The sequence below is a fragment of the Mus musculus genome, chromosome 2 (genome assembly GCF_000001635.26).
Source record: "Mus musculus strain C57BL/6J chromosome 2, GRCm38.p6 C57BL/6J".
NCBI lineage: Eukaryota > Metazoa > Chordata > Mammalia > Rodentia > Muridae > Mus > Mus musculus.
Window position 1 is genome coordinate 68,680,790 of NC_000068.7, and position 21,512 is coordinate 68,702,301.

Sequence of the window (21,512 nt, forward strand, 5' to 3'; positions counted from 1 at the left end):
ACGCCAGGGCCAAAAAGGGGGAGAGGGTGGGTAGGGGATTGTGGGGGTGGGTATGGGGGACCTTTGGGATAGCATTGAAAATGTAAATGAGGAAAATACCTAATAAAAAAACTGAAAAAATTAAAAAATAAATAAATAAATATGAATAAAAAAAAAAAAAGGAGACCAGGTTCTATATCTATCCAGAGATGGCAGTAAAACTTGGCATTATAGCTTACTCCTGTATATAATACTGATTTTACATATATGAAATAACACTACAACGAGAGGGGCAGTGGAGTCTTGAACCAAAAATCCACTGAGGTCAAGCAATTTCTGAAAAGAAAGGAGTTCCTGCAAAGTGCCCACGTGTAGCCATTGTGTGAAACTATGAAGGTGAAACCTAAGTTTCAGTTCAGACTTCAGAATGTTGGAGATGCCAGAACAGTGACAAATCTGCTTAAGAAATCTGATGCATGCAATTAAGCCAGATAAAGAGAGGTAAGTGTGTTCTGTGGACACCAGATCTCATCTAAGCTCATAGGAGCCCAGATGATTCTATCCTGATTCCTATATCCCAAATACAGAGTTGTAGGATTTAATGTTTTTTTCCATCTGAATTCTATCCATGCTTTATTTTGAATATGACATGGGATGCTCTAGCCCTCCCTTTGAGAAAGGGGCTGTTCACTCTGTCATTTGTGTGTTGCAAATATGCCAGTTGTATTTTTGATTGTACAGCGTCTCACTTGAATGGTTGCATTAAGTCTCAGAGGAGACTGGGATTTTGAGCAGTGTTGAGACTGGTAATGACAGGGAAGAGTTTAGAAGTTAAAACAAATGCAGTTTGCATCTTCATATATCTTATGGAAGCTGGATCATAATCTTGCTTGAAGGTAAAAATATGTTCTGTAGGCTTCAGTGGATCATTTTTCCTAGGTGGGCTATTTGGGACAGCTGTCAGCCCGTTGGTAAGCATCTCACAGATAGTGACAGACTTTGATGTTTATATGCCCTAGCCATACTTGCTGTTTATTCTCTACTTCTCACCTGAGGATTCAAATGTCAACATGTTGCTCTTTCTCCATCCCATCTGAAGGAATGTATGCCTTTACGCTGTGATCCAGAAGAAAGCTTTCTTCACTAAACTTTCCTGTCCGGGATTTTTGTCACAGCATTAAAATAGTAACTAGTGGAAAGTATAATATATGAGAGAATAAAAAAAATAACAAAAGTCTTTGGAAAAGTCAGGCAAAGTATTACAAAGAAAGCGGGGGGAAAAATCTAATGTTTAACCGTTTAAAGAAACCACAAACACAGTGAGTGCACTGGTACATGTCTTTAATTCCAGTACTCAGAAGCCAGGCAGAACAATCTCTGTGAGTTCACCATCAGCCTGAGCTAAATAATGAATTGCAGGACAGCCATGGACAAATAGAGGGACCATGGGTTTTTTTGTTTGTTTGTTTTGTTTCTGTTTTTAAACAAGACACTAAGCATTGTGGTATTCCATCATACAGACCTGTCTGTAACCTGAATTGAAATATAGGTGGTAAGCCATACATGAATAAAAATTAATGCCTCCAAATGGACCACTTCTGAACATAATGTCATATAGGCCATGAGGCAACTGTGAAGAAGAGCAAAGCAAAGATAAGGTGGAGGGCTGTGGAGTCATCAAGTGCAGCATGAACAATTCAATGAATGATTTCTTCTGAAGTTTTGACATTGTGAACCTGAGAGATTGGGGGAAGGGATTAGGCTCTGAAAGGCCTGGAATGACAGCAGATTCTCCCTTTGATGAATCTTCCTTTCAGATCAATGATAGAATCAAGACTGAAGATCAGCAGTTCTGGATTCTGGGTTTGTCCTTTGGTTGAAATATGTTTCTGCTTAACCAACAGTACTCAGAGAAGTCACATCAAACCCTCTATACTAGATCCATTTGATGACAGTTTGCGAGATTCAAAACAAAAAGGAGAGATTTTGACTTCAGGTCATGTTTCTAGGAGCCAGGACAGTTTTAAGGGGTAAAATTTTTAAAGTGGATTTTATTTTGAATCAAAAATACTAATATTATGATTATGGAACAGGTTCATACGTGTATCTGTATATAATTAGACACTTGTCCAAAATAGAGAGGAATGTTGTGTTCAATGTGTTAGTAAAAAAAAAAAATTCAAATGAAAGGAATGAAGACAGCAGATCTGGTGATCATTTTTTAAAATGAGCCATAAAAATCAGTAGCTAGCAAGCTAGCATTCATTTTGAACTCATGTGGAAGAAACTTGTATGATTTTACCTATGGTCAAACCAGTCAGCCAGTCATTGCAGCTTCCTAGATGTTGAAAAGCTGAAAGCCGTGCTAGAATTATAGCAGCTCATCTCACTCATCTCTCTAATTCTCAGCATCAAATTTATGCCATTGGGATATTGAGTTTTCAGAAACTTATCATGCTTTTACAAAAACAGTGTTTGTTTTAATATATCTGAATTTGGAAATCACCTCAGAAAATGCCGACGTGGATTAAAACGTTCTATGAAACCCATGTGTTACATCAGAGAAACCCACACTACAGTATATATTTTGTAATGATGTGATAAAAGTCAATGTAATGGTTGCCTGTGGGAATTTGGAGAAATTGGTTATTCCAGAGAGCATGCTCTTGCTGTATATGTGACATTCCCTCCTCAGTGGCCCTCCTCAGGGACAGTATTGTGCAATCCCTGGGATGTCATTTCATCACCCCTTCATGCTCATTAAACTACAGGGCAAGGATGATAACATGGAAGCATTCATGGTATGATAGGACAGCCTCGCTGGAGGGTTTGAGTAAATACACATCTTTGGATGCACATCTCACTATTACCTTGCACAGCACAGAAAGCTCACAGGCTCCTGGGTGTCCTCCTTTGTCCTCTGTTCAGGAGCACATTTCTCCACACCGCCAACATGTTCAACTGGTCTAGATGCCTTTGCTCACCATATTTTCATTAAAAGACTCATTGTCTGATTCTGAAAAACACATCTAAAAGTTTAGTGGAGGCTTTGCCCTGAATTTTCTTATAGTATTCTCTGTCATTTTGCTTTTCATAACCTGAGAACACTGAAGGGACTAAGCACACAAACCTGCTGGATAGTTATTAAAGAGTATGACTTTCCCAAAGTTTGTAAATAGGTGTTGGAGTGGCACATACCATTGAGCATGACCATGTTTCTAGAGATTTGAGCTTCTGTTCTCTCCACTCTTCTCCACAAGCTATTCTTTATTAGTTTCATCATTATAAACAAGAAGGTGCAATGTCTATGCTTAATGAATGGTTGTTAAATGCCAGGAGCCAACTCTCCACAGGATCCGGTACTGAGATGGGACATAGCATCTGATGAAGGCCAAAGGCTGATGACCTCTGGCCTTTTAACTCTTACTGTTCTGGGAGCCAGAAATCACTGCAATTTAACTCTCATTGTTCTAGAGGCCAGAAGATGATGACTTTTGGCAATTACCCAGAGAAAGGAAAAGAAAGTCAGGCACATGTACACAACACACACACATACACACAGACACACACACGCACACACACACACACACATCATCTGTCTTGTCAATTCCACAAGTGTTCATGCATACTTACATACATACAGATATACATACACATGTATATATGTACATGCATATAGACAGACATACATATATAAATTTGGTGGATGAGACAGAGCCCCAAGACCACAGATATACATTTGGTAGATGGAGCAGAAGAACCTCCCAAAGCTATACTTTATTCCTTCTCTCAGCCTCTTTTATACTTTTTTGACAAAAGTTCTTTATAAAATTACCTCATAGACAAAATGTTACACAAATGGAGAGTTACACAAAGATGTTGATAGTAAGTTCAAAGTAGTGTTTCACTCTATAAGCTCATTATAAGTTCAAAGCAACAAGTTCACATGGCCTTGCTTTCTCATAGTGCACACCTGTGGCTTCATTCTTGGACCTGAATAAAAGGTTTTTATTTCCTTGATCACAAATTTGTTTTAAGCCTGGTTTCTTTTCCTAGTGCAATTAGCCCATGACATGTGAAGGTTTACAGAGATCTGTTTGCACCCTTGTTCCATAGAGAACTTGTGAAATTACTTGTATAATTTTAGAAATTCTATAAAAATCATTTTCAGGAATTATTAAATCATCAATTTGTCTACACTGCATTACTATATGAAAGTACATCTTTATATTGATTCTGCAGGAAATCTGCCTAAAAGGGTTAGCTGATGCCCGGGAATCATTAGGCTAAGTAATAGTGACAGGAAAGTCATATCAGCAACAAGAAGTAATCCTGGGATGAAGTCTCTGGTGACCTTGCATCTTAGAGCTTACCCATTGCAAGCCAACAGTGAACCATCCCCAGAAAATTCATTTGCTAGCCACATAACTTTTCCTAGATGGCTTCTGACAGTTCAATTCCAAGACTGCCTTGTAATTCCTCAATAGCTCCTTCCAGTAAGAAGAGAGACATCCTAACAGATCACATAAGTGTGTTATGTAGGATAAAACCCCAGGAGAAGGAAACTGGGCACGTTTGGAGAGGTTCAGCACACTCTGTAAGTTCGTACTTATTCACTTCTGATTTCATGTGCTTTGTAAAGTGATGAGCAGTGTGTAGCATTTCAGGGTGTCAGGTTTATATACAGATGCAGTTAGTAGCGCTTCATTTAAAGTGTCACTTTGATTGCTGTGTATTTCTGGAAATATTCTCCAAATTCAAGCCTGCATCATCTTTCTCCAATAATTGTCTCAAATTTACCTTCTGACATATATGTATATTCTGCTAACAATATTCTTCTCCCACAGTACATTGATTGCAGTGCAGCAACAGAGAACTTTAAACTGTTAATTTCTAAGTTAACTTGAATTTGTTCTGACTTAGAAATAAATTGTTTGTCTGTTTTACTTTATTGTTTGTTTTTGTAACCTCAAGCTGGAACTGACTTTTTTTTACTTCATATGTTTTTTGTTTGTTTGTTTGTTTTGGCTTGTTCTTTTTTTATTGAATATTTTCTTTATTTACATTTCAAATGTTATCCCCTTTCCCAGTTTGCCGCCCTTGCAGGAACCCCCTCTCCCATTCTCCATCCCCCTGCTTTTATGAGGGTGTTCCTCTACCCACCCACCAACTCCCACCACCCTGCCCTCAATTCCCCTACATTGGGGCATCTATTTAGCCTTCACAGAACCAAGGACCTCTCCTGCTATTGATATATGACAAGGCGATCCTCTGCTACATATGCAGGTGGTGCCATGGGTACTCCTTTCTTCCCATCTGTGTCTACTATTTTTGGTCTTCCCATTTTTACTCTCTTATGCACCTAACTTCACTGTCCTGTCTTACTCTGGATTTACCTGTTAGAAATCCACTCCTGAATCATTTTATTGACTAGATATAAACCAAGTCTCTAGCAATTAGTGGGATTTCAATAAATAATGGCTAGGTGAGACTGGACTTTTTGAATTAAAAAATGGAATGGTTTAAGAACTTTTTCAAGGACTAATATCCAATATATATAAAGAACTCAAGAAGGTGGGATCCAGAAAAATCAAATAACCCCATTAAAAAATGGAGCTCAGAGGCTAAACAAAGAATTCTCACCTGAGAAATACCGAATGGCTGAGAAACACCTGAAAAAATGTTCAACATCCTTAATAATCAGGGAAAGGCAAATCAAAACAACCCTGAGATTCTACCTCACACCAGTCAGAATGGCTAAGATCAAAAATTTAGGTGACAGAAGATGCTGGCGAGGATGTGGAGAAAGAGGAACACTCCTCCACTGTTGGTGGGATTGCAAGCTTATACAACCACTCTGGAAATCAGTCTGGTGGTTTCTCAGAAAATTGGACATGGTACTACCAGAGGATCCTGCAATACCTCTCCTGGGCATATATCCAGAAGATGTTCCAACTAGTAAGAAAGAAACATGCTCCACTATGTTCATAGGAGCCTTATTTACAATAGTCAGAAGCTGGAAAGAACCCAGATGCCCCTCAACAGAGGAATGGATACAAAAAAATGTGGTACATTTACACAATGGAGTACTACTCAGCTATTAAAAAGAATGAATTTATGAAATTCCTAGGCAAATGGTTGGACCTGGAAGGCATTATCCTGAGTGAGGTAACCCAATCACAAAAGAACTCAAATGATATGTACTCACTGATAAGTGGATATTAGCCCAGAAACTTAGAATACCCAAGATATGTTACAATTTGCAAAACACATGAAACTGAAGAAGAACGAAGACCAAAGTGTGGACACTTTGCCCCTTCTTAGAATTGGGAACAAAACACCCATGGAAGGAGTTACAGAGACAAAGTTTGGAGCTGTGATGAAAGGATAGACCATCTAGAGACTGCCATATCCAGGGATCCATCCCATAATCAGCTTCCAAACACTGACACCATTGCATGCACTAGCAAGATTTTGCTGAAAGGACCCAGATATAGCTGTCTCTTGTGAGACTAGGCCGGGGCCTAGCAAACACAGAAGTGGATGCTCACAGTCAGCTATTGGATGAATCACAGGGCTCCCAATGGAGGAGCTAGAGAAAGTACCCAAGGAGCTAAAGGGATCTGCAACCCCGTAGGTGCAACAACAACATGAACTAACCAGTACCCCGGAGCTCTTGATTCTAGCTGCATATGTATCAAAAGATGGCCTAGTCAGCCATCACTGGAAAGAGAGGCCCATTGGACTTGCAAACTTTATATGCCCCAGCACAGGGGAATGCCAGGGCCAAAAAGTGGGAGTGGGTGGGTAGGGGAGTGGGGGAGTGTATGGGGGACTTTTGGGATAGCATTGGAAATTTAAATGAGGAAAATACCTAATTAAAAAAAAAAACTTTTGCACCTAGTCCATTATTAGCTACAATGTGAAATGATTAGTCACAATATTAATGTTCAGAAGGGAGACTGATAAAGGACTCCAAATAAAAATAAATGCATATATACTTCTTGAAAACACAGCCAATAGTGGAGACTTCCTATATCTGACAGAGTCTTCCCAAGGAAAACAAGAAACAAAGCAAACAAAATATTTTTGGATAAATTTCTGTTCATATATCATGGACAAAAATAACCAGAGTCATGAGGTTGTACAGTGTGATTGTGAATACTTCAGTGGTATTTGAAAAATTTGTGTCTGAGTGATTCTTCTTTTGTGTTTTGGGGTGAGTACAAGGAATACTTTAATTCTCTGAACCTGGTACACTCCTGTGTCTATCCCAAGGAATATATTTAACACTTACACAACCACAACTATCTAATGACATGCTAAAGCTTCATTTATAGATTTTGAGTACTTAAAAGTGTTCTTTGGGGAAAATGAATCTTGAAATTTCAATTTAACTGTGTCTAAACTCTCTTCTTTTTCACTCTTGCATTTATCTCTCTGTAACACTTTGACAAGATGATTCATTGCATTACAGTTAGAATTGGTTAAATATTTTCATTTCTCAACAGCTACAAAGAAAGAAATGGCATCAACAGAAGAGCCCAGGAGGAACAGTGGGAAAGAAAAAGTCACACCTTTGGTATGTAAAGTTTCACACTGAGGACGCTCTAGAAATCATAAGACAATAAAATTACATGTGCAATTTTCTTATAAAAATAATTGGTCACAATTATTTCATTTTTGAAAGTATTTTACCTTGGTAATTGGTTAATACTCTGTTGTATCAGTTGTATTGATAAGGGCTATTTTCCATTTGGAGGTTTATTATCACACTATATATATTTAATTACCATTTCTATGACAAAAGTATGGTATTGTTCGTGTCTTACAATAAGCATTCAAGGTGGGAAACACAGTTTTACTGTTTTGTGGCAGTAATAGTAGACATCTACAAGTCATCATGCATGGTTAATAACTATTAATGTTGCATTAAAAAACTACAAATGAATTTTGGCATAGGTAGAGGTATCATTTTTGTGTTGTGTGTGTACAGTTTATATTTTCATATTTATACTAGTAATAAACAACGTTAAATGTATCTTTTTCCATATTTTTGACACCTACTCTTATATTTACAGTGGCCTTCATGTTGACTTTCATTGTCAGTGCCCACAAAAAGACTCAAGTTAGACTGTAATTAGGTAGCATGTCTACAGTGTTCTGTTCAAAACTGTGGATTCTGATGAAGCGTTTCCCTTATTTGACTCTCTCATTGCTTTGCAAAGTGAACCTTTGATCTTCACAGAGGAGAGAAGAATATCTAACTAAATTTTAATATTTTTTTACAGATTGTTTCTTCACTTCCTTCAACAAGAGAGCATCTGGGCCACTTAGCCACCACTGTGCATCAAAGAAGAGAAAATAACACAAGTCTAGAAATGAATGGTAAAATCTTGATTCTGTGAATAGCTTTTTGAAGAAATTGTTATATAAATCATGACAATACTAGTGAATAAAGTTGATTAAATGGCTATAAGAATAATATTAAATCCATTTTCTGCAAATGTGAAATGGAATTTTATCACTAAAGCAGTCCAATAGCTCAATAAATTACAAGGCTGTAGTATTAGTAGAGCAAGCAGTAAGGTTTCTTAAAGTATAGGGAAGACAGGGAAGTGAAAGATAAGAACAATTATTAAGTACCAGAAAAAAAAAAAAGGGGGGGGGGAAGAACTGTGTGATTCAATGAAAATAGTGAAATTCCTTGAGGATGAATATGTTCAAAATACTGTGCTTCTCAGAGAAATAATAAAATAGGTCCCTAGAGATGAGTATGTTACGATTGTCCATTTTAGCCGGGCGTGGTGGTACACACCTTTAATCCCAGCACTCGGGAGGCAGAGGCAGGCAGATTTCTGAGTTCGAGGCCAGCCTGGTCTACAAAGTGAGTTCCTGGACAGCCAGGGCTATACAGAAAAACCCTGTCTCGAAAAACCAAAACCAAACCAAGCCAAACCAAAACAAAACAAAAAAAGATATGCAGAGGAAAAAGAAATAGTAGCAGGATAAGCACATATGAGTCCCCTTATGACAAAAGTTAGAATCAAGATATGGGCTTGAAATGAAGAACTGCTTATAGAAATATTCAGGACTGATAACTGTAAATTCCCCATTAGAACAAATTGAATTATTACTAAATAAATAAATGTATAACATACTGGACCCAGTGACTCTCCAATCATCACTCACAAAATTGTATGAAGTAAGATAAGAACTAAAATAGTAATGTGTTCAACTTCACAAAATGTGAAGTTCAGTTTTCTGTGTCACAACTTTCTATATGAATATAACACAATGAAATAACTTATTTCAAATCTTCTTTTCTTGGGTGTAAGGAGCTCCTGATGAAGGGTGAGGAGGGTCTGTGATAAAAGCACATTGTTAAACATGAATATTGTGTATGCATGAAATGTTGGAACAAATAGACCAGATGATTTGACATTATCTGGCATAGAAGATTGCTTACATCTTCCCAATAGAATGTGTGTATCTAATAACTATAGATTTACAAGTATATAACCATTTAATAAAAAAGAGTTTTCATATGCAAAGTCTAAAATGGCTTTTTTTTTTTTTTGGTGCTCCTCATTTCATTTCAACTTTTTTCTCCCTAGAAACAACTGAGAATCCAAATCAATAGTTTTTCATTTGGTTCTGTTGTGCTTCAAATTTTACAATGGATTTTTAAATATAGATCTCTGGTAAATACACCTCATAGTACATGATTGGTTGAGAAGAAACCTCTGGAAGATCCAAGGACAAATCCAGAGACCAAAATTTGATAAATCAACATATGAATCCTATCTTGATCCTCAATGTATGATAACCAGATTTGAGTCTCTATGGTTAATATATATCTCATATATAATGATATGCTAATTTAACTTTCTTTAAATGTAGTTTTTGTTCTTAAATCATGTTCTCAATTTGACTTATTTAATTTCCATTTTGAAACTCTAGTCTTCATCATTCTCAGGGTATGATTGTTATATCTACCTTTAATTATTTCTATTTTAATAAACTATGCTAATCTTATTTGCCATTTATTTGTAATTTATTTTACTTAAATATGTACATTTGTCAACAGGTCCATGCAACGAAGAGATATCAACAGAAAATGACCAAAATTGTGATAGCCATGAAAGTGTTCGGTCATTGGTATGTAATAATTTAAATTGAAGGTTTTAATGTTGCAAATAAATTACATATCAGATTATACTGTAGATCAGTTGATCATATTTCAATATTTAGTATCAAAATATTTTAGCCCATTATTATTCTTAAAATATTTTTAGAGTATTCATGAGTTTAGGGCTAAACATCATCTTTCCATTTCTTGTTAAATTTCTTCCTGAAAATTACTTGAGCCTGTAGTGTATATATTCAATAACATGAGCAATAGTTAAGATGTCAGTGTGTATTTTAAAAGTATTAATGTTTTCTCTTGGGAAGGATAGGGTGTGGAGAGAGGGACTATATAGGTGTTCCATTTAGGGCCCATCACTCGACCAATATCAAAACTCTTGTTTGTTTCTGTATTAGCTATTGTCCACTAAAGCAAGAAGTCTCTTCAGTGAAGATTAAGTGTAACACTTCTATGTCAACATAAATATTTAGAAGTCAATTGAAAATATGACCACTTAGCAAACCAGTAGGTTTCCCCTGAGACATATTATGTCTCTAGCAATAGCTAGACTCTTGACCAGGATTACAGATCAGACATGAACACCTTCCTATGGCTTGAGCCAAAATCTAATCAGAAAGGGGTGGGTTACCTCCATGACAACATGACATTATTGGCAGTTAACAATTGTTTAGGAAGGAGTGTCATTTGCTTCATGGATGTAGCTTAGGATATATTTATGTGCACATTCATTCATTCATTCATTTATACTGGGTAAATAACTACCCACATACACTCAGGCAAGTAACTCTAAGGTCAGCAGGTCACACAGAAGAAGACAGGATAACATTATGAAAACATGTTGGAATATGGGTTTCAGTGGAAAATGAAGGGAATGAGGATGAGTGAGAGACAAGTGTGAGAGGCAGAGAAGACATTTGTTCATTAATACGTGAAACTGTCAAATGACTTAGGAATTTTAAAGATTTTAACATGTCTCTATTACACACACACGCACACGCACACACATAACCATAAACTTTTCTATGCCTCACCCAGTCCCCAAATAATGACACAGAGGTATATATTTATTTAATAGCTTTTGGCCTTAGCTTAGGCTTGGCTCCAACTCTCATAACTAAATTATCCTATTTATACTAATCTAAGTTCTGCCATGTGGCTGGTTACCTCTCCTCAGTTTTATATGTCTCACTTCCTCCATGTGTTGGTAGCAAATTTTCTGAGTTTCTCTTTTTCCCAGAGTTCTTGTCTCTATCTGGAAGACCCACATTACTATTCTGCCTTTTGCTATAGGCCACAGGCTGTTTATTTTAACCAATCAGAAGGTGCCTTAGGAAGGCAAGGATGGACAGAGACCCATCTTACTTAACACAGAGTTCAAAAAAATCATTTCAAAATATATGTAAAAATATGTTAATTTATATGTTATATTTTATTTTATATGTAGCATATGTTAAAATCTTTTAAATTTACATTTTAAATATTTTATATATTTTATATTTTCCAGAGAAAAATAATGCATAATTTTATATTCAAAATGGTTTGTTTTTGACATATGCCATCTATGATTATGTCTCCAATCTTTCATGCTTGGTTTATGTAGTAATCTATAGCTACATGAAAATAAACTGTCTTGATGTAGACAAGCTTGTGAGGCACATTACTCAATAGTTTGAGTTTTAATATAAATCATCCATGATTTTCCAATGTTATTGCTTTAAAATAAGAAACGAGGCTGCCTTTTCCGGTAACTCATGAGAGATCTTCATTAAAGTCTTGTTTGTTAAAATGATTTCAACAGAGCATCTCTGAGGCACTTGCACAGGAGGATGTTGTCCACTTACCCAAGACTGCAGATCAGAGAGGAGAACATGTGGCAAGTGGACGAATGAAAGGTCAGAACTCTATTTAGTTCAAAGCAATTTGGTGGAGTAATTACTCATGTTGTAGCCCTGGTATATGCCACGAGCCAATGAGAATTAATAATTAATTATTAATTAATACTCTCTGTATTACATATGCAGAGAGTTCAAATAGAACTCAAATGGTAATAGGCTTCATATCAAGCTCAGCATAGGCTGAAAATGGGAATGCCACTTTAAATCTATTTCAAAATACTTGTATTGAGCTATAATGAAGAGCAGTGTGAACAGGAAGACTAATAAAAAATGCACAAAGTATGAGGAATACTAGGAAAATGAAACAGAAATTTATGATTAGAGGTATGGAAAGAATATTAAAGGCTCTCTCCTCCCCAAGTCTAGGAACAAAAGAAGTAGATGTGCAATACTAGTTTAAATTTCAAATATCAGAGTGACAAAGTTGATAAAGTAGTAAAGAATGCAAAAGAGATGCTTCTCTCATAGAGCAAAATTGCCACAGTCAGTGATGACTTCCCACTGTGGATGAGTCTTCAGGGAAGGAACGGAGCTTTACAGAAACATGGACAGAGTGTTTTCAGATGGAGGGTGCATCATAGTTGTAGATAAAAGGGAGGAAGGAAGAGGATTTCTGATGAGTCCAATGCAGGCTGTTTTAATATCAGTGCCAAGATAGAAAATGGTGAGTTTGAATGTTTCTGTGGGATTTAAAAATGTTGTCTTTGAGGGTTGGTTCATTGATACCATTGTATTTCTGAACATAATCCAATGCAGTGTATGTCCAAGTGTCCAAGTAAAATACTAATAGGTTTGGTTATTTCCAATACTCGTTGGCAAATAGGTACTCAAGAAAGGGGAATAATAGTCAAGTAGTGGTAAAGTTTAATCCATTTCTTTTTAAAATAAAATTTTGATTTTAATGTTTATACACATTTATTTGTACATTTATGTATTATATATTTGGGTGGATTACAGGGGCGCATGAATTCATCTTGAGGGAGTCAGTTCTCCCCTTCCACTGTGTTGGTCCTTGGTCATCAGTACTGGTAGCAAGTAGCTTTACCTACTGCATCATCTTGCTCTTCTGTGTTGTTCTAGAGATTGTCATTTGTTAGACCTTTCTTTATACTTTGTTTTAAATGTTTGTGTTTTCAGGAAAACCAAGCTTATATGTGACATGCAGAGACCAGAATGGGGAAAATGGCAGTAAGAACAACCAGCCATTGGTGTGTAATTCTTTAATTTAAAATTCTCATTTAATGGATTTGTTTAATAATGTAGCATTGACCAAGTAGAATAACATTTTATAGTTCACTGAAGAATCTATAATGTTTAAAATTCAATTAGAAAAATTCTGAAATATAAACAGAAGTTAGAATATTCATGCACGTTTTATGAAACTTTTCCTTTGAAATGAGTCGAAATTTTTATTTATCAAGGTATATGCCTCCTTATATAATAAAGTAATAGCAAGTTGTGTTTGTGGTCTGGATAATAATCCCTATCAGATAAAATGTCATTGATTCCTATTGAGATTCAGTATCTGCAATGTCAAAAAATGTGTTTTTTCCTTCTTGTGACTGACTTGAATATTTTCACTGTAGGAGAGCAGTGAATCATAAGGTCAACTCTGCTACCTAGGATAGAAAAATGACACCTTCCAGAAAAGGATCGTTGGTATTTGGTTACAAAGAATGCCATCCTAATGTACTTCCTTCCAATGTAGAAATTTAAGAATTCTTATGCAATAGTTGTATTCTGTTAACTGGAGTAGATATAAGAATATGTTGATTGAACTCATACAGCTACCTCCTAGTGGTACAGTGCAGGAACTTGGTTTTCTTTGAGGCTGCGTTGACTTTAGTTCCTGTTCAACTTTCTTTTGTTCACCTGATGTAACTGTCCTCTTTGAGGTTCATTGCCTCAGGCTGCTAACCTAGTCCTTGTCCTGGAAGCTTCTAGTCTCTATGAAATCTTATCTAGGCCTAGATCTAGTTCTTTCTGATTTCTGGCTGGCTGGTCAACTCAGCTGTTCTGGCTCAAACTCCTCTGACTGATTCAATCTGGCTTCTCTCTCAGACTCTGATTTTTCGCTCTTCTTAGCCTGAAACTATCTCTGGCAATCTGTTCTAATCTTCTGGCTCCTTCTCACTCTGCCTCTTTCTATGTTCACCTGTGTCTAGCTTTTCTCCTCTTCAACCTGTCTGTAAAGCACTCCCCATAAAACTGCTTCTCTCCTTCTTAAGTAGCTTCCCTTTCCTCTCTGTTCTCGTCAGAGTTGAGAATATCCTATTCTGTCAAATATTTCTCTGATTCGTCACTTTGTCACTTAGACATCACTTTTGAATATGGGTGCTTCCTTCTACAAATTAACTTTACCTTCATTGTTTGGGATTAAAGGTAGGTGCTAAGGTCTGAGTCACACCACAATGAGAAAAAGGTTTTTTTCAGTACACAGTCTCACAGTGTGATCAACTGTCCTGTGACAAGTTCCTAAATAGTTTAAAATAGTTTGCCTACTCTCTATTTACAGAATTTTGGATACATGGCTTAAATTCACTATAAATGCTCACTATGAAAGACATTGCATAGATTTTTTTTAAATGAAAGAAATCTTCATATATTATTAAGGCCATTTAATTTGATTTTGATAAATTTTACAAAATGAACTCAGTTCATTCCAAAGTTGTAAAGAGATAAGATCACTGCTCTTGTTTTACTTCTGACATGGGCTATGGCAAATTTCTTTTCAGTTTGAAGTGCTTGTCAGTGTTAGGGAAACAGATAAAATACAGGATGGAGCTTAGAAGATGAATTTCAATTAGTTTCCTAATTTTTTCATGTCCGTAATTACTCAAAAGCTAAATTAATTTTATTTTAAATTAATTGTAAATTTGATTTTTCCAAAAATTACCTTAACAATGAACTAAAGAATCAGATCAAATTAATGTTCATAATTACATCTTTCAAAAAGAAAATCTCTCAGGAACCAAAACCAGGTAAGGCTTGTGACAGATGTGATGTCCGCACTTCCAGCCCCTCCTCAAGCATAACTGAGAGGAGAAACTGTTGGTCAAACAAGAACAATTAAAATGGAAAATATTATGCAACTGATCACACATCCACTTGAGGAGAATATGCATGAAAGTTAGCATGTACTTTATGCCTGGATCATTTTTGGCTTTCTATCTGTTTTCCAACAAGTATACTGGATAAGATATACACTTAGGTTAAGACAATCACTGGTTACGAGAGACATACAATATCACATTCTCTAAATCAATACATTAATGTGAAATCTTGCTAGTGAAAATAAAAGGGGACACCTGTCTTTCTACAAAAATGAGTCTTAGAGTGGTTATTTTAGATTGAAAAGAAAACTATGAAATGAAGAATACTGGACTACCATGGAAGCAGGTCTTATTCATTAAAATTGTGAAAATGGAACTGGGTTAAGTAACAAAATAGAAGAAATAATTTTATTAAAAACTGTCAGTATTCTTAGTAGCAAACTTTCATTGCAGCTTAAACATAAAAGGAAGACAAGACTCAGCAACAAGATGGACACAGTAGAAAAGCCATCTTATGGCAACACTACTGCTGCTGGTGGTAGTGATGGTGATAATGCAGCTGCTATTTTTGATACTGCTGTGAGAAATGGATTCATCCAACAAATGCATTGTGGGAAGGCTAGTAACCATCAATATCCTGTTACACAAAAAAAGCATGTTAGGTAAGTGTATAGCATTGTTATTGTCTGAAGTAGCTAACTCTCATTTGGCCCAATGTTCATGCTTAACAAATCTTATGCTTTTACTAGGGATGTTCAGCCTTGCACTGACATCAAAAGAATATAATGAGATACCATTGTTTTCCATTATACTGACAACTGCTATATTTGAAGAATAATGGCAGGGCTATAATTTCTGGTGCAGTATTGTTAACTAGAACTGACAAATACTTTTTGATGGATACATTTTTAGTAGGTATCCCTGTATCTTTATCCTTTATCCACAGTTTAGGTTCCACAATTAAATCTTTGGTTGGTACTGGAACAAACATACTAATTTAACAGTCACATGTTTGGGTGTCAGGTTGACAAGGAATAGAGTACTCATAGTTATATTGTTGCCTTGACAGGATGTGTGCATAATACCGAGAGACAAAGCATATGGGCCTATTTGAGAATGATGGTGTACATTAATTACCTGAGGTGGAGTCACCATTACTGTGGGCAACACTGTCCAATGGCCTAGGCTATGAACCCTTGATCAACCCTAATCCCTTCCTTCCCAAAGTATTCTCTGTTGAGTATTTTATCACAGGAATAACAGAAGAAACTTACACAATGTGCAAAAAAACCAACAACAACAAAACACACACACACACACACACAAAAGGGTGCTTTTTATGTAAACAACCACATAGTAAATAGTTTAATCTTTGTTGGCATCAAATAACTTCTCCAACTGATAAACAACTTCAGCAAAGTGGCTGGATATAAAATTAACTCAAATCAGTAGCCTTCCTTTATACAATGATAAACAGGGTGAGAAAGAAATTAGGGAAACAACTCTCTTCACAATATCCACAAATAATATAAAACATCATGGGGTAACTCTAACCAAACAAGTGATAGATCTATATGACAATAACTTCAAGTCTCTCAAGAAAGAAATCGAAGAAGATCTCAGAAAATAGAGTGATTGCCTATGCTCATGGATTAACAAAAAATTAACAAAATGGCCATCCTACCGAAGGCAAGCTACAGATTCAGTGTAATCCCTGTCAAAATCTCAACACAATTCTTCAAAGACAGGGAAAAGCAATTCTCAAGTTCATCTGGAAAGGCAAAAATCCCAGAATTTCAAAAACAATTCTTAACAATAAAAGAATGACTGGAGGAATCACCATCCCTGACCTCAAGCTCTACTACAGAGCAATAGTGATAAAAACTGTATGGTACTGGTACAGAGACAGACACGTTGATCAATGGAATAGAACTGAAGACCCAGAAATAAAACCACGCATGTATGCACACTGATCTTTGACAAAGAAGCCAAAAATATACAATGGAAAAAAAGAAAGCATTTTCAATAAATTGTGCTGCTCTAACTGGCTGGCTGTATGTAGAAAAGTGAATATAGACCCATATTTGTCACCTTGCACAAGGCTCAAGCCCAAGTGGATCAAGGACCTCAACATAAAACCAGATACACTGAATCTAATAGAAGAGAAAGTGGGAAAGAGACTTGAACTCATTGGCACAGGGGGAAATTTCCTAAACTCCATCAGCTCATGCACTAAGATCAAGAATTTATAAAGGGGACTTCATGAAACTGGAAAGCTTCTGTAAGGCAAAAGACATAGTCAAAAAGACAAATCAGCAATCTACAGATTGGGAAAAATCTTCACTAACCCCACATACAATTGAGGGCTAATATCCAAAATATATAAAGAACTCAAGAAGCTAACCACCACCAGAGCCGCTGAGGCAGCACCCCTTGGCGGGCCGCAGACAGGACGGACCAGAGGACAGGTGTCCGCCTGGCTTGGGAGGCGGCCCCAGCCTCAGCAGCAGCGGTCGCCATCCTGGTTCCGGGACTCAGCAGAACTTAGGAAATTCGTCTGAACAGGTGAGAGGGTGCGCCAGAGAACCGGACAGCTTCTGGGACAGGAGGAAGCACAGAGCCGCTGAGGCAGCACCCTTGGCGGGCCGCAGACAGCCGGCCACCATCCGGACCAGAGGACAGGTGTCCGCCTGGCTTGGGAGGCGGCCTCAGCCTCAGGAGAGGCGGTCGCCATCTTGGTTCCGGGACTCCCTGGAACTTAGGAATTTAGTCTGCACAGGTGAGAGTCTGCACCACAGAAGCTGACAGCTTCTGGGAACTGCCAAAGCAACACAGCTTCTGAGAAAGGCCCTGTTTTGGGCCTTCTTCTTCGGCACACCTTCCCTGTAAGAGAGCTTACCAGCAGAGAGTGCTCTGAGCACTGAAACTGGAAGAGAATCTGTCTCCCAGGTCTGCTGTAGACGGTAACAGAATCACCAGAAGAACAATCTCTAAACAGAGTCAACTATAACTACTAACTCCAGAGATTACCAGATGGCGAAAGGTAAACGTAGGAATCTTACTAACAGGAACCAAGACCACTCACCATCATCAGAACCCAGCACTCCCACTTCGTCCAGTCCAGGACACCCCAACATACCCGAAAACCTAGACCTAGATTTAAAAGCATATCTCATGATGATGGTAGAGGACATCAAGAAGGACTTTAATAAATCACTTAAAGAAATACAGGAGAACACTGCTAAAGAGTTACAAGTCCTTAAAGAAAAACAGGAAAACACAATCAAACAGGTAGAAGTCCTTACAGAAAAAGAGGAAAAAACATACAAACAGGTGATGGAAAAGAACAAAACCATACTAGACCTAAAAAGAAAAGTAGACACAATAAAGAAAACTCAAAGTGAGGCAACCCTGGAGATAGAAACCCTAGGAAAGAAATCTGGAACCATAGATTTGAGCATCAGCAACAGAATACAAGAGATGGAAGAGAGAATCTCAGGTGCAGAAGATTCCATAAGGAACATCGGCACAACAATCAAAGAAAATGGAAAATGCAAAAAGATCCTAACTCAAAATATCCAGGAAATCCAGGACACAATGAGAAGACCAAACCTACGGATAATAGGAGTGGATGAGAATGAAGATTTTCAACTCAAAGGACCAGCAAACATCTTCAACAGAATTATTGAAGAAAACTTCCCAAATCTAAAGAAAGAGATGCCTATGAACATACAAGAAGCCTACAGAACTCCAAATAGACTGGACCAGAAAAGAAATTCCTCCCGACACATAATAATCAGAACAACAAATGCAATAAATAAAGATAGAATACTAAAAGCAGTAAGGGAAAAAGGTCAAGTAACATATAAAGGCAAGCCTACCAGAATTACACCAGATTTTTCACCAGAGACTATGAAAGCCAGAAGAGCCTGGACAGATGTGATACAGACACTAAGGGAACACAAATTCCAGCCAAGGCTACTATACCCAGCCAAACTCTCAATTACCATAGATGGAGAAACCAAAGTATTCCACGACAAAACCAAATTCACACAGTATCTCTCCATGAATCCAGCCCTTCAAAGGATAATAACAGAAAAAAACCAATACAAGAACGGGAACAACGCGCTAGAAAAAACAGGAAGGTAATCCCTCAACAAACCTAAAAGAAGACAGCCACAAGAACAGAATGCCAACTTTAACAACAAAAATAACAGGAAGCAACAATTACTTTTCCTTAATATCTCTTAACATCAATGGTCTCAACTCCCCAATAAAAAGACATAGACTAACAAACTGGCTACACAAAAAAGACCCAACATTTTGCTGCTTACAGGAAACACATCTCAGAGCAAAAGATAGACACTACCTCAGAATGAAAGGCTGGAAAACAATTTTCCAAGCAAATGGTATGAAGAAACAAGCTGGAGTAGCCATCCTAATATCTGATAAGATTGACTTCCAACCCAAAGTCATCAAAAAAGACAAGGAGGGGCACTTCGGTCTCATCAAAGGTAAAATCCTCCAAGAGGAACTCTCAATTCTGAATATCTATGCTCCAAATACAAGGGCAGCCACATTCATTAAAGAAACTTTAGTAAAGCTCAAAGCACACATTGCACCTCACACAATAATAGTGGGAGACTTCAACACACCACTTTCACCAATGGACAGATCATGGAAACAGGAACTAAACAGGGACACACTGAAACTAACAGAAGTGATGAAACAAATGGATCCGACAGATATCTACAGAACATTTTATCCTAAAACAAAAGGATATACCTTCTTCTCAGCACCTCATGGTACCTTCTCCAAAATTGACCACATAATAGGTCACAAAACAGACCTCAACAGATTCAAAAATATTGAAATTGTCCCATGTATCCTATCAGATCACCATGCACTAAGGCTGATCTTCAATAACAAAAAAAATAATAGAAAGCCAACACTCACGTGGAAACTGAACAACACTCTTCTCAATGATACCTAGGTCAAGGAAGGAATAAAGAAAGAAATTAAAGACTTTTTAGAGTTTAATGAAAATGAAGCCACAACATACCCAAACCTTTGGGACACAATGAAAGCATTTCTAAGAGGGAAACTCATAGCTCTGAGTGCCTCCAAGAAGAAACGGGAGAGAGCACATACTAGCAGCTTGACAATACATAAAAAGCTCTAGAAAAAAAAAGAAGCAAATTCACCCAAGAGGAGTAGATGGCAGGAAATAATCAAACTCAGGGGTGAAATCAACCAAGTGGAAACAAGAACTATTCAAAGAATTAACCAAACGAGGAGTTGGTTCTTTGAGAAAATCAACAAGATAGATAAACCCTTAGCTAGACTCACTAGAGGGCACAGGGACAAAATCCTAATTAACAAAATCAGAACTGAAAAGGGAGACATAACAACAGATCCTGAAGAAATCCAAAACACCATCAGATCCTTCTACAAAAGGCTATACTCAACAAAACTGGAAAACCTGGACGAAATGGACAAATTTCTGGACAGATACCAGGTACCAAAGTTGAATCAGGATCAAGTTGACCTTCTAAACAGTCCCATATCCCCTAAAGAAATAGAAGCAGTTATAGTCTCCCAGCCAAAAAAAGCCCAGGACCAGACGGGTTTAGTGCAGAGTTCTTTCAGACCTTCAAAGAAGATCTAATTCCAGTTCTGCACAAACTTTTTCACAAGATAGAAGTAGAAGGTACTCTACCCAACTCATTTTATGAAGCCACTATTACTCTGATACCTAAACCACAGAAAGATCCAACAAAGATAGAGAACTTCAGACCAATTTCTCTTATGAATATTGATGCAAAAATCCTCAATAAAATTCTCGCTAACCGAATCCAAGAACACATTAAAGCAATCATCCATCCTGACCAAGTAGGTTTTATTCCAGGGATGCAGGGATGGTTTAATATACGAAAATCCATCAATGTAATCCATTATATAAACAAACTCAAAGACAAAAACCACATGATCATCTCGTTAGATGCAGAAAAAGCATTTGACAAGATCCAACACCCATTCATGATAAAAGTTCTGGAAAGATCAGGAATTCAAGGCCCATACCTAAACATGATAAAAGCAATCTACAGCAAACCAGTAGCCAACATCAAAGTAAATGGAGAGAAGCTGGAAGCAATCCCACTAAAATCAGGGACTAGACAAGGCTGCCCACTTTCTCCCTACCTTTTCAACATAGTATTTGAAGTATTAGCCAGAGCAATTCGACAACAAAAGGAGATCAAGGGGATACAAATTTGAAAAGAGGAAGTCAAAATATCACTTTTTGCAGATGATATGATAGTATGTATAAGTGACCCCAAAAAATCCACCAGAGAACTCCTAAACCTGATAAACAGCTTCGGTGAAGTAGCTGGATATAAAATAAAGTCAAACAAAGTCAATGGCCTTTCTCTATAC

General features: G+C 37.1%; 1 protein-coding gene across 5 annotated transcripts in view; it reads left to right on the top strand.

Annotated features, from left to right (window-relative positions):
• Positions 1–21,512, top strand: part of 4932414N04Rik (RIKEN cDNA 4932414N04 gene) — a 91,742-nt gene that overhangs the window by 23,999 nt on the left and 46,231 nt on the right. For all 5 annotated transcript variants that reach the window (XM_006500335.3, XM_017319307.2, NM_183113.3 and 2 more), the window contains 6 exons: positions 7,491–7,561; positions 8,271–8,367; positions 10,070–10,140; positions 11,928–12,021; positions 13,162–13,232; positions 15,531–15,739. In XM_006500335.3, coding sequence (XP_006500398.1) covers positions 7,491–7,561; positions 8,271–8,367; positions 10,070–10,140; positions 11,928–12,021; positions 13,162–13,232; positions 15,531–15,739 — 613 coding nt within the window. The remainder of the gene's footprint in view (positions 1–7,490; positions 7,562–8,270; positions 8,368–10,069; positions 10,141–11,927; positions 12,022–13,161; positions 13,233–15,530; positions 15,740–21,512) is intronic.